A 14,819-nucleotide genomic window follows, 5' to 3' on the forward strand; every position below is an offset into this window, starting at 1 on the left:
TTTGACACTGCTTGACTTGTGCAAGTGTATAAAACATAACCTCTCTGCTAAGTTTTTATAATGATTTAAATAAACCACCACTGAGTGAATTCATTTCACTAGTGAAACGATGAAATTTCTGTATAATTGACTTGGGGGTCAATTCAGCTTCTTCCAGTTATTCTGAACTTCGTATCATGGTTCCAACAATGATAATTTATTTAGCAGGCAGGTCTTTAGAAGAAAATACTAGTTGAGCAAAACTACATTGTATCCTGATAATCAACATGAATTTCACACTGCTCCTTAAGAATACACTGAACAGGCTCAGAAATAAAACCATGTACTTGGTTATTTTAGTGAATAGAGTGAAGTTCTTAGAATCAGGCCTTGGTCTACGGGCCTGAAGGGTCTTCACAGGAATAATGTGAGAGAGATTCAATGGTTTGCAAATAGCAGTCATTCAATTAACTCTTCATATATCTTTTAAGCTAGTTGTTGGCACCAGAAATGCTTAGGTGTATTTATCTCCTTGGATATATACAAGTTAGAAAATGGTTCTTAGTTTTTTCTCATTGAAGAGGAGCACAGTGAAAAGAATGCAGAAGAGGACTTGGCCTTGGATTTAATATTGATACCAGAAAATGCAAGACATCTTCCCATTGGAGCTGGAAGAGCACACCGCTAGGATAACAAAAGGATACATGTAAGTTGGGATGCCTCTTGCGGCCAAGTGTTTCCGAATAAGTCGCTCAGTACCATACCAGTTAAAACCTTTCGTGGCGTGTCCAATGCGTGGAAGATGGACACTTGCTGTTTTTTGTTAAAAAAAAAAAAGATCACGAGGTCTTCATCAAATTGATTGTGTATAAGAGATACATAGGAGATAATAACATATTCTGAGTCACTTTGTGGTTTCTAATAAAATGTATACAATCTTGGTTTGTCCCACTCAAGCATACAATTGTAATGTCAAATATTCTGGGGAGGGATTGTTATGGGGAAAAAACTAAATTCTATCTAACATGGGGACATATAGGCTCTGGAAAAAAAGCAGGTACAATGGAAACAGAATATGATCAATGATCAAGATGTTATTAAAATAAGCAGATTCTTTAGCACTCGATCAACAAGCTCTGAGACCCACTGGGTTTGGAAACAAAATTAAACTCTGAGCTTTGGCAGAGAACTATCTGCTAATGTGGACTCTGACTCTCCCAAAGGGGATACAATAAACAGCACAACTACATGTGACTGGTCTACTTCATCTCTGGTCCTTTGCTTCTCCATCTGTAAAATCATGATACAAATACCCCAGTGGATGCAGACGGTCCAGAGATAATGGATACAAAGGCAATTCAGAAAGGAAAAGGGCTTTGCAAATACAAGATGGAGAGGCCATTACTTCTGTGGTCTCTCAGACTGGGGCTTACCTTTACCACATATACTGAATGGTGTCTTGACATTTCTCGTCTCCTTTTAAAAATCACACCACATGCTTGGAAACAGAAAGTCATCCTGAACACAAAAGGAAAAGCTTACCTTTCTTCTTCCTTGCTGCTAAGAATATCTTCTTCAGGCCCTCTTCTAGGGCTGCCAACTTAATGCCAGACAGGACATTGGAGCGATCGCGGTGCTGAGCCACAATCAAGGCCAACTAGGAGGAAGAATCATTAGATAGGGGGAAGCAGGAGCAGTTTCAAAAGGAGGTGATGTGAGTAGAATTTTAGCTCTGATAAATTTGGGTGTTTTTTTTTTTTTTTTTAACTTACCAAATCTTGTCCTTTGTTTCTTGACTCTTTCTCATCAATAGGAAATAAAAGGACACCTCCCAAACTCAAATCTGAAGTAAAATAAAAAGGAGCAACAGGAAGAACACAAAGTTGACTACAGAATGAGACCCCTGAGGAAGGACTATTCTGAATCCTCCCTATACCCTGCCTCTTCCACATACACTCAGGTTTGAGTAAGAGTAGCACCCCTGTCTTGTTCCTAGTCTTAGAGGAAAAGCTTTCACTTCTCTGTGGAATATGTTAGCTGTGGGTTTGTTGTATATGGCCTTTATTATACTGAAGTATGTTCCTTCTATATGCAATCTATAGAGGGAATCTTATAATGAAAGGATGTTGTACTTTGTCAAATGCTTTTTCTGCATCTATTGAGATGCTCACTTTTGTCTTTCGTTCTATTAATGTGATATATAACATTTATTGACTTGTCTATGTTAAGCCATCCCTGCATCTCAGGGAAAATTCCCCCTTGGTCATGGTGTGTAATCCTTTTAATGAGTTCCTGAATTAGGTTTGCTAATATTTTGTTGAGAAATGTTGCATCTATATTTATCAGGAATATTGGCCTATAGTTTTTTGATTGCTTGTAGTATCCTTATCTGGCTTTATATCAGTGTAATACTGGCCTCATAAAATGAGTTTGGAAGGATTCCCCCCTTTTCAATTTTTTGGAAGAGTTTGAAAAGGACTGGCATTAATTCTTCTTTAGATGTCTGGTAGAATTTGCCAGTAAAGCCATCTGGTCTGGGGAGTTTTCTGTGTTGGGAGGTTTTTAATTACTGAGTCAATCTCTACTCATTATTGGTCTATTCAGACTTCCTTGTTCTTATTGGCTCAGTCTTGGTAGACTGTATATTCTATAAACTTATCAATTTCTTCTAGGTTCTAATTTGTTGGTGTACAATGACTCATAGTAAGTCTCTAATGATTGTATATTTCTGTAGGATCAGTTATAATTTTTCTAGTTTTGAGTCTACTTTTGTTAGTCTTGCTAAAAGTTTATCAATTTTGCTTATCTATTTGAAAAACTAGCTCTTAAGTTTCATTGATCTTTTTTGTTTTTCTGGTCTCTGTGTCATTTATTTATGCTCTAAATTTTATTTCCTTCCTTCTGCCAACTTTGGGCTTAATTTGTTTCTCTTTTCTAGTTCCTTGAGGGATAAAGATATGTTGATTACCTGCAATCCGTCTCATATCGTAATACATTTTTTGCTATAAGCTTCCCTCTCAGAACTGTTTTTGCAGCATCCCATAGGCTTTAGTATGTTGTGTTTCCTTTTTTTTTTTTTTGCCTTTTTGCCTTTTCTAGGGCCGCTCCCGCAGCATATGGAGGTTCCCAGGCTAGGGGTCGAATCAACACTGTAGCCGCCGGCCTACACCAGAGCCACAGGATCCGAGCCACGTCTGCAACCTACACCACAGCTCACAGCAACGCCGGATCCTTAACCCACTGAGCAAGGCCAGGGATCAAACCCGCAACCTCATGGTTCCTCGTTGGATTTGTTAACCACTGCGCCACGACGGGAACTCCATGTGTTTCCATTTTCATTTTTTTGAGATATTTGATTTTCCTTTAGTTTCTTTGACCCACTGGTTGTTCAGGAATGTGTTGTTTAGTTCCCACATACTTTTAGATTTTCTAGCTTCCCTCATTTATTTCTAGTTTAATATCATTATGAGCAGAAAAGAAACATGGTATGACTTTAATGGTCTTATTTTGCTAAGACTTGTTTCTTGCCCTATCACATAATCATTGAAAATGTTCCACATGTACTTAAGAATGTGTATTCTGCTGCCGTTGGGTGGGATGTTCTACAGATGCCTGTTAGGTCTATTAGGTCTAATGTTTAGTTCAAGCCCATTATTTTCCTTGTTGATTTTTTAGATGATTTATGTATTACTGACTGGGGTACTGAATTCCCCTATTATTAATTGAATTGTTGACTGTTTCTCCCTTCATGTTTTTTAGTATCTGGGTACACCGATGTTGGGTGCATATATGTTTAGAATTGCTGTATCTTCTTGATGAATTGATCCCTTTATCATGATATAGTGACCTTCTTTGCCTCTTATTACCAGTTTGGCTTAGAGTCTATTTTGAGTGATATAAATACAGCTACTTCCACTTTCTTTTGGTTTTCACATGCATGGAATATATTTTCCATCTCTTCACTTTGAGTCTATGTGGGTCTTTAAGGCTCAAGTGGGACTCTTATAGGCACTATAGGGTTGGGTCTTTTTTTTTTTTTTTAATCCACCTAGCCACTCTGTGCCTTTTGATTAATTCGATCCATTTATATATAGGGTAATTATATATAAGGACTTACTAATGCCAGCTTGTTGTTGCTTTCAAGTTGTTTTGTATTTTGATTGTTTCTTTTTCCTACCTTTCTAGGAAAGGTTTCTGTCTACCTTTGCAAATCGGTTACTTTCTGAGGTGCTATGTTCTGGTTCCCCTTTCTTTGCCTTTTGTGGATTTGCTCTAGGTTTTTGCTTTGTGTGTTACCATGGGGCTTACATGAAACGTTTTATAAATCGAACAGTGAGTTTTAGACTGAGAGCAACTTATGTTTGATTGCCTATAAGGAAGGGCTCCATCCTCTTACTCCTCCCCTTTATGCTGCACATGTCACAATTTACCTCTTTTTATGTTGTATATTCACTAGCCACTTCTAGCAGCTCTAGTTATTTTTATGACTCTTTTCCTTTTTATATTCTAGGTGAACAGCTAGTGTTCTAAATCATGATTGCTTATTTTACTTTTACCAGTCCGCTGTGTACTTTCATATGTGTTCATGTCACTGATGAATGTCTTTTCATTCTGGCTTGAAGAACTCCTTTTAGCATTTTCTTACAAGGCAGGTGTTGTAGTGGTGAACTCTCTGAGATTTTGTTTGTCTGGGAAAGCCTTTATTTCTCCTTCATAACTTTGCTGGTCAAGTATTCTTGGTTGGAAATTTTAATCTTTCAATACTTTAAATATGTCATTCCACTCCTGCAGCCTGTAGAGTTTCTGCTGAGAAATCCGCTGATAGCCTAGTGGGAGTTCCTTTGTAGGTTCCATTCTTCTTTTCCCTGGATGCCTTTAAGATTCTCTATCATTGATTTCTGATGGTTTCTTTATTCAATCTCATAGCTCACACAGGCTTGCTTCACTCTTTTTAAATTTCTGTTCCTCCATCTCTTGTTATTTCAAGATTCCTGTCTTCCAAGTCACTTATGCTTTCTTCCATATGGTCTCCCTTGCTAGAGCTGCTCTCTATTGCATTCTTCATCTCATCCACAGTTTGGGTTTTTTTTTTTTAAATTTCAATCTCACTGTGTTAACATATTTTATTCCTGATTTTATTGAACTGCCTTTCTGAATCTCCTTGTAATTCACCGAGTTTCTTCATAACTGCTATTCTGAATTCCTTATCAGTTAGATCACTATTCTGTGCCTTTGAGCATGGTTGCTGAAGAACTGTCATTTTCTTTTTGTGATGCAGTATTCCCTTGATTTTTCATATTCCTGGTAGTCATGCACTGGTGCTTTTGCACTGTAAGTAGCAAATACTTCCTTAACTCTGTGCTCATTTAATTCAGCAGACAGCGTATTATGTTCTATGGTACTGATATTATCTCAGTTTTTCGTATGTGTTTGTATTCCACTCTTCTTGCTCAGTCCTGTGGCCAAATTTTTAAGCTTTTTTGTCTTCTCTGATTCCCACAATTCACTAGGCTGGCTGGAAACCTTTTTCCCCACAAGGTGGCGCTACAGCTCAAGTTTTGTGGTTTCTTCCTGGCCCACCAACAGGACCTGTTCTGAGAGGGCTTCTGATTTATTAGAGCGTGCTGTCACAGACACACTCGGGAACACAGGGAGCCAGCAGTAGGTGTGGATTTTAACACTTGGTGTGTCGGGAATGCCCACATACTACTTGGTAGGGAAATTCCCAGGGGGTCCTGCCTGAACTTCCTACTAAGGACACTTCTTTGATGCCATTTGAAATTCTTAATCTGCCTCTTTCCCACCACCCCTAGTAGTGGAGCTCCCACATTAGTACTTCAGGTTGTTTTTTGAGCTGCACTCCACCTGATGACAGTAGCAAGGGGGCCTCTGCTGGAAAAGTGAGCCGCCTGCAGTGTCTCCTTGGTGGGGGGAGGGTTCATGCTGGGAAAGTTTCTCTTACCACCACTGCTGCAAACTAACTCATATTTTTCTTTGATTTTTCTCCAGTGGTATGCTGAGGTCTCCCTCAAGGAAGGCTGGACTGCTGCAAGTTCTCTCCTGTATGTGAGTACCTTCCCTGGGAAGCACCCACCTGATTTCTGTGCTATACCAGAGAGAGGGGTCTAGACAGCTTCACTGTCTCCACTGATTGCTTGCCTGTATGGATGTTTGTGACTAACTCATTACAGTGGTGGGTGTTTCTCCTCCTGGGTCTCCTAGGAGACGTGCCCAGGCACTTCTGTTCATGTATGGATGTCTAATCCACTGGTTAAAAGGGAGGATTAAAGGAGAAACATCTTATGCTACCATGTTGCTGGTGTCCCGCCTTCGCTCCTGAATCTTCATGATCCCCTCAAACATTACCTACAAAGTATTCCTATAGGTACTAGATGAATGCAAAACCCAGAGGCATCTGGCTGGCTGGGAGAGGGTGGGGCATGATGAACTTGAAATTCTTTTAGAAGAGTATTATGTTTGTCCCGAACTATTCAAATACTGCATTCTACTATATTTCTATATTTTCCTACCTTATCTAAATCAAATTCTCTAAAGAAATTTACTAATTTAATTCTATGGTTTTGCATACTCCAGTTTGAACCTTTTGTCCTCTCAATCTGTCCTGCATACCCCAATCTTTTAGATTTATTTTAGTCATTCTAAAATATTTGCTCTGCTATGCCACTCTTCTATTCAAATCTCCCATGACTAGCCATTTAGCCATTGGATAAGGTCCTGCCCAGAACAACATCTCCCTGGACAAACCCATGTACAGTTTTCTATAATATGGCTCTTCTTCAAAATCGAATTTCTCCTCTAATCCTTAGCCTAAATAAACCCTCTACTCCAGCCTGTCCAGCCTATATACCATCCCCAAAAGCATCTACTGTGTAATTGCCTGGGTCATTCAACACCCCATACTGGGAATGACGGAGTTACAGGATCCCAAAAACCTTCTCGCCCTTTCTCTCCACCTCTTTTAAATTCAACCCATCTTTCCAGGCTCCAGATAACTTTCACCACTTCCATGAAGCCCTCCCTGGAAATCTAAGCCCACATTTCATCTACCCCACTGTACCCTATTTCAATCCTTCTTCAGGAAAGAGGGCACACTCCCTTCTTTCTTTCCTTACTGACCACTGATACCTTAACTCTGTGCAACCAGGTTTTACTTTTCACACTCTCTTCAAAGTGCTCCACAGTCATCTAACAGCCCTTGAGGCAGATTCAATGGCCTTTTCCCAGCTCTCATCCTTACACTTAAGTCTGACACTGCAGCCCACTTCCTGACACATACTTCCTCTCTTGTACATCAAAAACACTACAGTCTCAATGTAGTGACATTATTTTCCTGACAATTCCTTCTATCTCCCTTCTTGCCTCTGCTCCTAAACAGAGGTGTTTCCTGTGCTCTGTTCTCTGCCTCTCCCCCCTTTCTCCATCCCATGTCTCTCAGGGTTTTAAACAAGGATCCAAATGATGACTCCTCAATCTGCATCTCTAGCTCCAGCCTCCCCTGAATTCTCTCTTTTCCAACTGCCCAAGCAATATCTAGATCTGGGTTAATTATTGCAACACATATTAAACCCTTTTTTTCAGGAATCTGTTTTAGAAGCAAGAGTATTCTCTCTAAATCCTTATATCCCTCTCTACCCTAGAGAAGCAAGCAGATGAGTCAGGAAAAACCAACCTGTAAGAAATTGGAAAGACTCTCTCTAATGGATGAGATCCTTTAGCCTCTCAAGTTCCTCAGGAAATAATCCCAGTAATCAGTTTACTCCTCTTGCCACTCCGTGATTTCCAGACATAAAAGGAGGTGCCCGTGCCCCTTCTCTATGCCAAGGGAGAATACTGTTCAGCCTTTCAAGTTCCCCCAGCCCCAGACAGCTCTAGTCTGTCTCCAGAGAGCATTATGGCCCAGCCTGTGCCAACCTCACAGTGCAGTCCCCTTCACTGCAGCACCCAGCTCCTGTAAGCACCTCAAGGGTCTGTCTCATTTCTCCTATGAGCGTCTGACATTTCCAAGAGAGAGTCCTGCAAGGGGGGTGAACTGGGTAAAGCAATGAAATGATCTTCAAGCCAATACATGCGTGCAGGGATTGACATTTATCAAAATACCTGCACAACCATTATCCCCATTATAGTCCCATGAGGTGGGTGAAAGAAGTATTATTCACAAATTACAAATGAGAAAACAGGCACGGGGAGGCTAGGAGATTGCCTCAAAGTCACATATCAACTAGCTGAGGACAGAATTTGGACTCCAACAAGTTCTTCCAACTCCTCATCTGGGGTTTTTTAATGGACATGATACCTGGCCTAAGTGTCCTCTCCCCTCTTGTTACATCCTTAACCCTTCTCTCTGCTTTGCTTCTTACCTTTCATTTTCCCAGCCAGCTCATATATTTTTCTTGGCTCTGCAGATCTTGCTTCTAGAGCTGTGAATAAACCACCTCTGCCCCAGTGGCCAGAATCATCTGATATAAGAAAGAGAAAAGTTTCTTCTATAAGAAGCTAAAATCAGTCCACAATTTTAAAAAACACAAAGGTATGTCAGAGAGATCTATAGAAGAATGATTTTTCAAAGGGAAGAAAAAACTAATCTCCCAGGCAGATTACATGTTGCACTTCTCAACTATGTTTAAGTTTTCTGGATATATACCTGGACATCATAACAGGAAAAGTATCGGAAAAATGAAGAGTTCTGAAAGAGCAAAATTTATGGTACTTCTGTAATTCCCGGGAGATGGCTGGGGAAGGAAGGAGGGTAGATATAATAGACAGCACACAACTCTCATTTTACAGGTAAAAAGTTGAAATGCTAAAGGACATTTTCAAGCTGGTACTAACACAGCTGATTAGTACCATGTATTTAGAGTCATTCATTCATACAATCATACTAGAAATATTTGTTAGTATTACAGGTCAGGGATTGTTTTAAGCATGAGGGTTACAGAAGTGGACCAAAAAAAAAAAAAAAACCTGCTCCCATGAAGCTTATTTTCTAGTGCAATGAAACAGATAAGCAAAGTGCTTAAGTGTCACCAAGATAAGGTAGGAAAATGGATAGAGGAAAACAAAGGGGTGAGGATGGAGTCTGGGCAAACTTTGGGATGCAGACATTTGAACAAGGCTTGATGTGACTACCCTGGGAAAGGGGGTTCCAGGCAGAGAAAAAAGTCATGAGGGAAGAACATGCTTGGAGTTTTGCTTCTTCTCTAAAGATGCAATTTATCTTGTAGATGTTGCCTCCTTCCACCCTCTGCTGTGCAGAGAACAGGGCAGGTGTTATCCTATTATACAGATAACAAAGTCGAGGCCCACAGAGGCTGGGCTAAATGAGAGAGACGAGAATCAAACCCAGTCTCCTGGTTCTAAAATTCAGGCTCAATTTGATCACACAGGAATGCACTGTGCCCACTAATCACCCCTAGTCTCCTGGTTCTAAAATTCAGGCTCAATTTGATCACACAGGAATGCACTGTGCCCACTAATCACCCCTAGGTTCTGCCTCACCTTCCCCAGCTCTTGGCACCATAAAGATCATGGCCCCACCACTTCTCCTACCTACACAGTGCACGATGACAGCATCCTCCACCCCGGCCTGTGGGTGGGTGACATCACCGCTCACATACTTGATGGAGGTCGAGTCTGGGTCTGCATAATCCAGTGGAGCAGAGCTCTCTTCTGCCTCGTCCTCTGGCTCGCTGTCCTCGGAAGGCAGGCAGAAGGACTGGTAACCGTTGGACTCCCACCAGGCCATCCTTCAGTGGCCAGAGAGAACAGGAAATGAACTGGGCCTGTCTCAGTTTCCCTTGGAGCACATTCTGTACTGCTATTCACAAACAGTAAGTGCCAACTGCAGAGGCAATGAGAAACTCACCCTGTCTTCTGCCTATGTGTAAATAAACACGAAGTCACACTGATTAGCCTAACAGCCTCCTGACTATACTTCAAAAACGAGCAGCCACTGGATGTCACTGCTTTTAAGAACATGTGACTACAAGGTACTATTTCAAGGAAACTACTCTTTGTCAGACAGCTATAATAAAATCCTAAAATTTTCTAGCTTCAACTCAATGTATCTTCTCTTGCCTTAGGCACTCAGGACTGTTCTCTTAGCAGACTAACAGTTAAGGTTAAAGTTTAATCTTTAAAAAAGTATTCCATTACCAGCAGGAACTACAAGCTTTCTAGAAGTTTTCTGCAATTTGAAAGTGATGTTCAACAGTAGACTCACTAGGCAACAGTGATTCCCTTACCTCAGCTTTGTTAACAACACAGTCGAATAACACATACTTTTTCTTATGTTCGGCTTCTTCCTTTTTCCTCTTCTTCTCCTCTATTAGTCTCTTTCTTTTGGCTGCTGCTTCTTGCCTTTTCTTCCGTCTGTCCTCCAGTTCTTCTGGGCTCAGAATCCGCTTCCTTTGGGTGGATCCCTCCACAAGGCCGGGGATGAGAACCTGTGGGAAGACCAAGATTTGCAACCAGGAAGGGTGGGGGCCAGCTGCTGCTTCATGAGTTTTGTTTATCCCTAAAACACACTCTGCGCGGAAGCAACATGCTTGATATTTCACAAAACACTGCATCTCCACGCCATCTTGGGTGGTGGGAAGTGATGGCAAGACACTTCAATTTATACATCCTGTAGGCCTGGTAACCAGGATACTGTGTGCTCAACTGAACCAAAGCACTGGCATGGTTAGTACAGCAATACGTCATTAAGCAAACCCTGCAGGATGCATTTTAGGTTTAACTGTTTGTTTTTTGTTTGTTTGTTTTTTTTGTCTTTTTGTCTGTTGTTGTTGTTGCTATTTCTTGGGCCACTCCCGTGGCATATGGAGGTTCCCAGGCTAGGGGTTGAATCGGAGCTGTAGCCACCGGCCTACGCCAGAGCCACAGCAACGCGGGATCCGAGTCGTGTCTGCAACCTACACCACAGCTCACGGCAACGCCGGATCGTTAACCCACTGAGCAAGGGCAGGGACCGAACCCGCAACTTCATGGTTCCTAGTGGGATTCGTTAACCACTGCGCCACGACGGGAACTCCAGGTTTAACTGTTTTTAATGGAACTCTTCCTCAATGTTATTATATCATTCTCTCAATGTATTATGTCATTCTTTCTCAAACAGAGTATTTTAACATCATGATTGTCTTAACAATAGCTACCATTTAATGAGCACATACTAAGTGCCAAATACTGTGGACATTACATACATCATTTATGATTGCTACCTCTCTTAATGACATAGAGTCATGATTGTCAGCAGCAGGATATGCTATTCTGGTGTAATATAGTGATCCCTTCAGGGTGGGTTAGATGTACAGAGCTGCTATCATCTGCATTAAATGGCAAAATATACCCTCCTTGTTAATATTTTTATGCCGACTTTTTACACTGATATATGGTTAATTATACTTATATTTCAACAAATACTTACACACTTATTTCTTAACAAATCACTCCCAGCATCATTTTTTGTTCTCTTAGGATGAAAGTTTGGAAGAATTTATTCTTACATAAATTTTATTCTTACATAAATTAATAGTTCTTACACTGCCTTTATTTCGGAGTAACCGGCCCTCTTGACCAGTTTTCTCCAAAAGGGTTTTCTGAAGATTCACCAGTTGCTCAAATGATTTTCTGTCTTCTTTACTAGGCTCCTTAGAATAATCTTTACCTTCAAATAAGTACATATGGTTTTCTAAGAACATAAAACACAGAAAGAAATGTTAGATGCTAAAGAAAAATAGATAGATTCTAGTCAAAGCAATAACCAGGGCAAACAAGAGAATAGCCTGTATTCTAAACGGGCTGAGACTAGCTGGTGATGAAGGTGCTGGATTTCCGGGCCCACTGACAATGATGCGTTTGGGATCCACATGGGGATCTCATGTATTTACCTTTCACAGGAGAGAGTGTAGCCTACGCCCTTTTGGTCCATCTCTGGATGGTCTTTGAGTCTCTGCTGAGTCTTGGATCACTCATCGCTCATTCATTCCACACCACTCCCCAGCGTGAAGCTCATGGACTTTACCATCACCCAGTAACAGACAACCAAGTGCATGTTTCTTTAAATTCCAAACACGCTTTTAACATTCAACCCTTTTCCCCTACCCCTTTTCTATAATTAAAAGGAACAAGTAGAAAGTCTATGAGGAAATAAAGAATCACAAAAATAATTCCTTAGATTTACAATATTCTTTACAGATCTCACAAAGCATGTGCATAAGCCTCATCACAGGCCTGGTTATTACTAACCCACCTAAGAAAGGGGAAAAAACTGAGGCTCAGTGATTAAGAGACACCTCAGTTATCACTGTTAATAAATGAAGAAGGGAGGATTTTCTGACTCGAAGGCCAGTGTGCTCTTTTCAGTATATTACTGTGCCTACAGAAGGATAGAAAGGTAACAGTCCAGCGAATAATAATTACAGCAATACCAATAAGGACGACAGTGTAAACCTGAATGGTATTTTATGCAGAGCATTTCCACATCTACCATCACATTTGATTTTTTAACTGTGTAAAGAGTAAAGCAGACATTAACAGCACCATTGTACAGATGAGGACACAGGAGCTCAAAGAAGTTGGGTGATTTGACAAGATCATGAATCACATGGTCAAGAGACGTCGTAGAGGGCCAAGATTAGATCCAGAGAGAGGTAAGACACTGATCTAAAGTGAAGCATATTTAATAGCACATTTTACCAAAGAATGTGTTTCCACAGCATTATAAAATCAGCTCTGTTTTCCCTAGAGAGTACGAAAGCAAAACATTTTCATTCTCAAGAGATCAATTGCTTCACACTTGTACCCAAATCCAACCAGCTGTAATTCTAATTGGGATTTGCTAATTAAAGCAGCAGGGGGCTTTCAATGAGGTGCTCTATCAACAAGTGGAAAAAAATAAAGAGCCAAGAAGTGTCGAATATGATCAACACATATATAGCTTCATATTGCATGCAATTCTCAACTTCCAAACGTGCTTCCAAAAAAAAACAAAAAACAAACAAAAAACAAACTCTGGCAATCAAGATAAAGCCACCCTGTTTTTAATTTAATTTTGATAGGGAATGCTGTAATTACTAGTTTTTCACATTTATTTACATTCTTTTAACCATGCTCCCTGTCTTCACTCTGCAGGCAAGAGGAGGCTGGAGACCTCAGGCTTAGACCCTCATCTCTATCCTGCCAGTGGGACCATCCACCACAGAGTAACCTGTACTCAATGATTAAAGACAAAATTCCAAGTTTTAATACAACTGGGACATCTCTTCTGGCAGCTGGACTGCCTGAAAAAAATATAATTTTTTTTTGGAGAGTTGGACTGACAGAAATATAATTATCTTTCCTGAAAAGAGATTTTATTTTGTTCTAGTAAACATTAGGAAAATAAGCTGAAATTAATCTAGATGAGTACAGAGATGGGTGCAGCTTCAGTACATAATGTAATCAAAATGCAACTTCAAAACAGGACCACATACATCTATTTCTTCCCCCACCTCAAACAACTACACGGCAGTAAAGGGATTTTAGAAAGAGCTATGAGACAACAGGGGATGAAAAGTTCAATAACTCGGAGTTCCCGTCTTGGCGCAGCAGAAACAAATCCAACTAGGAAACATGAGGTTGCGGGTTCAATCCCTGGCCCCACTCAGTGGGTTAAGGATCCGGTGTTGCCGTGAACTGTGGTGTAGGTCACAGACGTGGCTCGAATCTGGCGTTGCTGTGGCTCTGGGGTAGGCCAGCAGCAACAGTGCCAATAGGACCCCTAGCCTGGGAACCTCCATATGCCGCGGGTGTGACCCTAAAAGGACAAAAGACAAAAAAAGTTCAATAACTTCAGAAAAATGGTAAGTGGCTGGAGGGGTGATAATGGATTTAAAAGAAGAGTGGAGGCAAAACCCAGGTGCTTAGTCAAGGGGTGATGATGAGAACAGAGACCCCTTCAATCCTCCAAAAGCTCAGAACTTACACAGGCGAGGAGCAGCAGGGTGAGGGAACTGAGAGAAAACCTGCCCACCAACAACAGGGGCATCCCCCCAAGCCCCCTCCCTCGCTCATGCCATGTCCTCAATCTGAGCAAAGAGGTTGATTCCAACTCCCACCCCACCTCCTCCAGGAAAGATATTAAAGGACTCATCTCTGGAGAAATGGAGTTGCCCAGAGAAAAGACTTCAAATACAGATGTCTGGGAAGACCCCCTGCAAGACAAAAGCCGGCTCCCCAACTAGCAACACTGGAGGCAGGACCCAGAGCCAGACACCTGCTCAGGCCACAGTTGCCCAGCCGCTCTGGCATTTCACCAGCACACGTGGACAGCCAGCCAGAGCACACCAGGTATTTCAGGAAAACTACTAACAGAAACAAGACAAATCATTTAAAAAAGAAGGAAAAGCAATTGGATAAAAGTGAGACAACCCAGGGAGTAGAGGAATGCTTTTTTTAAAGATACAATAAACATTCTCCCTGGAATACTTTTTAAAAGCTATCATAAATGTCCTCAGAGAGGATATTATAGCCCTGAAATGAGAACAAGATACAACTGAAATAACAAGCAGAGGATAAGAGAACATTCTTGAAGAATAAAAATGGGATGCTAATACCAAAAATGCAAAAGCTAAACTAGGAGTGAAGTCAAGTCAGAGTCAGTGTCCCGTACCGCAATGCCAGCTGCCTTCATTCCAGTCCTCCCCACACCCTATAAGACCATACAGATCAGCAAGGATAACAAAACCACCCTTAACCCCACGCCTACTACAAGACTAGGAGTCAGAGAGTACCACAAACTTCAGTTTGCAGGTAAGTAGAGAAGTGAACATCTGAAACCAGCT

At 41.1% G+C, this 14,819-nt stretch overlaps 1 protein-coding gene and 1 long non-coding RNA gene across 6 annotated transcripts in view; one reads left to right on the plus strand and one right to left on the minus strand.

Annotated features, from left to right (window-relative positions):
* The window catches only part of CHD1L (chromodomain helicase DNA binding protein 1 like), a 51,491-nt gene that overhangs the window by 546 nt on the left and 36,126 nt on the right, over positions 1-14,819 (minus strand). For 2 of the 4 annotated variants that reach the window (XM_047784848.1, XM_047784851.1), the window contains 8 exons: positions 11,538-11,686; positions 10,279-10,442; positions 9,863-9,874; positions 9,547-9,743; positions 8,358-8,456; positions 1,752-1,822; positions 1,522-1,636; positions 684-792 (listed from right to left, as the gene is read on the minus strand). In XM_047784848.1, coding sequence (XP_047640804.1) covers positions 684-792; positions 1,522-1,636; positions 1,752-1,822; positions 8,358-8,456; positions 9,547-9,743; positions 9,863-9,874; positions 10,279-10,442; positions 11,538-11,686 — 916 coding nt within the window. Of the gene's footprint in view, positions 1-683; positions 793-1,521; positions 1,637-1,751; positions 1,823-8,357; positions 8,457-9,546; positions 9,744-9,862; positions 9,875-10,278; positions 10,443-11,537; positions 11,687-14,819 lie in introns of those variants that run through there. The other 2 variants (XM_047784850.1, XR_007135535.1) reach the window with 2 other exon arrangements.
* On the plus strand, positions 66-13,607 carry LOC125129763 (uncharacterized). Of its 2 annotated transcripts, none has more exons than XR_007135537.1 (6): positions 66-685; positions 1,559-1,693; positions 1,793-1,945; positions 5,989-6,045; positions 8,403-8,527; positions 13,129-13,607. It is a non-coding gene; the product is annotated as an uncharacterized LOC125129763 (long non-coding RNA). The 2 variants fall into 2 exon arrangements; XR_007135536.1 differs by having other exon boundaries at positions 1,793-1,939.

This window comes from Phacochoerus africanus, chromosome 6 (genome assembly GCF_016906955.1).
Source record: "Phacochoerus africanus isolate WHEZ1 chromosome 6, ROS_Pafr_v1, whole genome shotgun sequence".
In the NCBI taxonomy this organism is placed as follows: domain Eukaryota; kingdom Metazoa; phylum Chordata; class Mammalia; order Artiodactyla; family Suidae; genus Phacochoerus; species Phacochoerus africanus.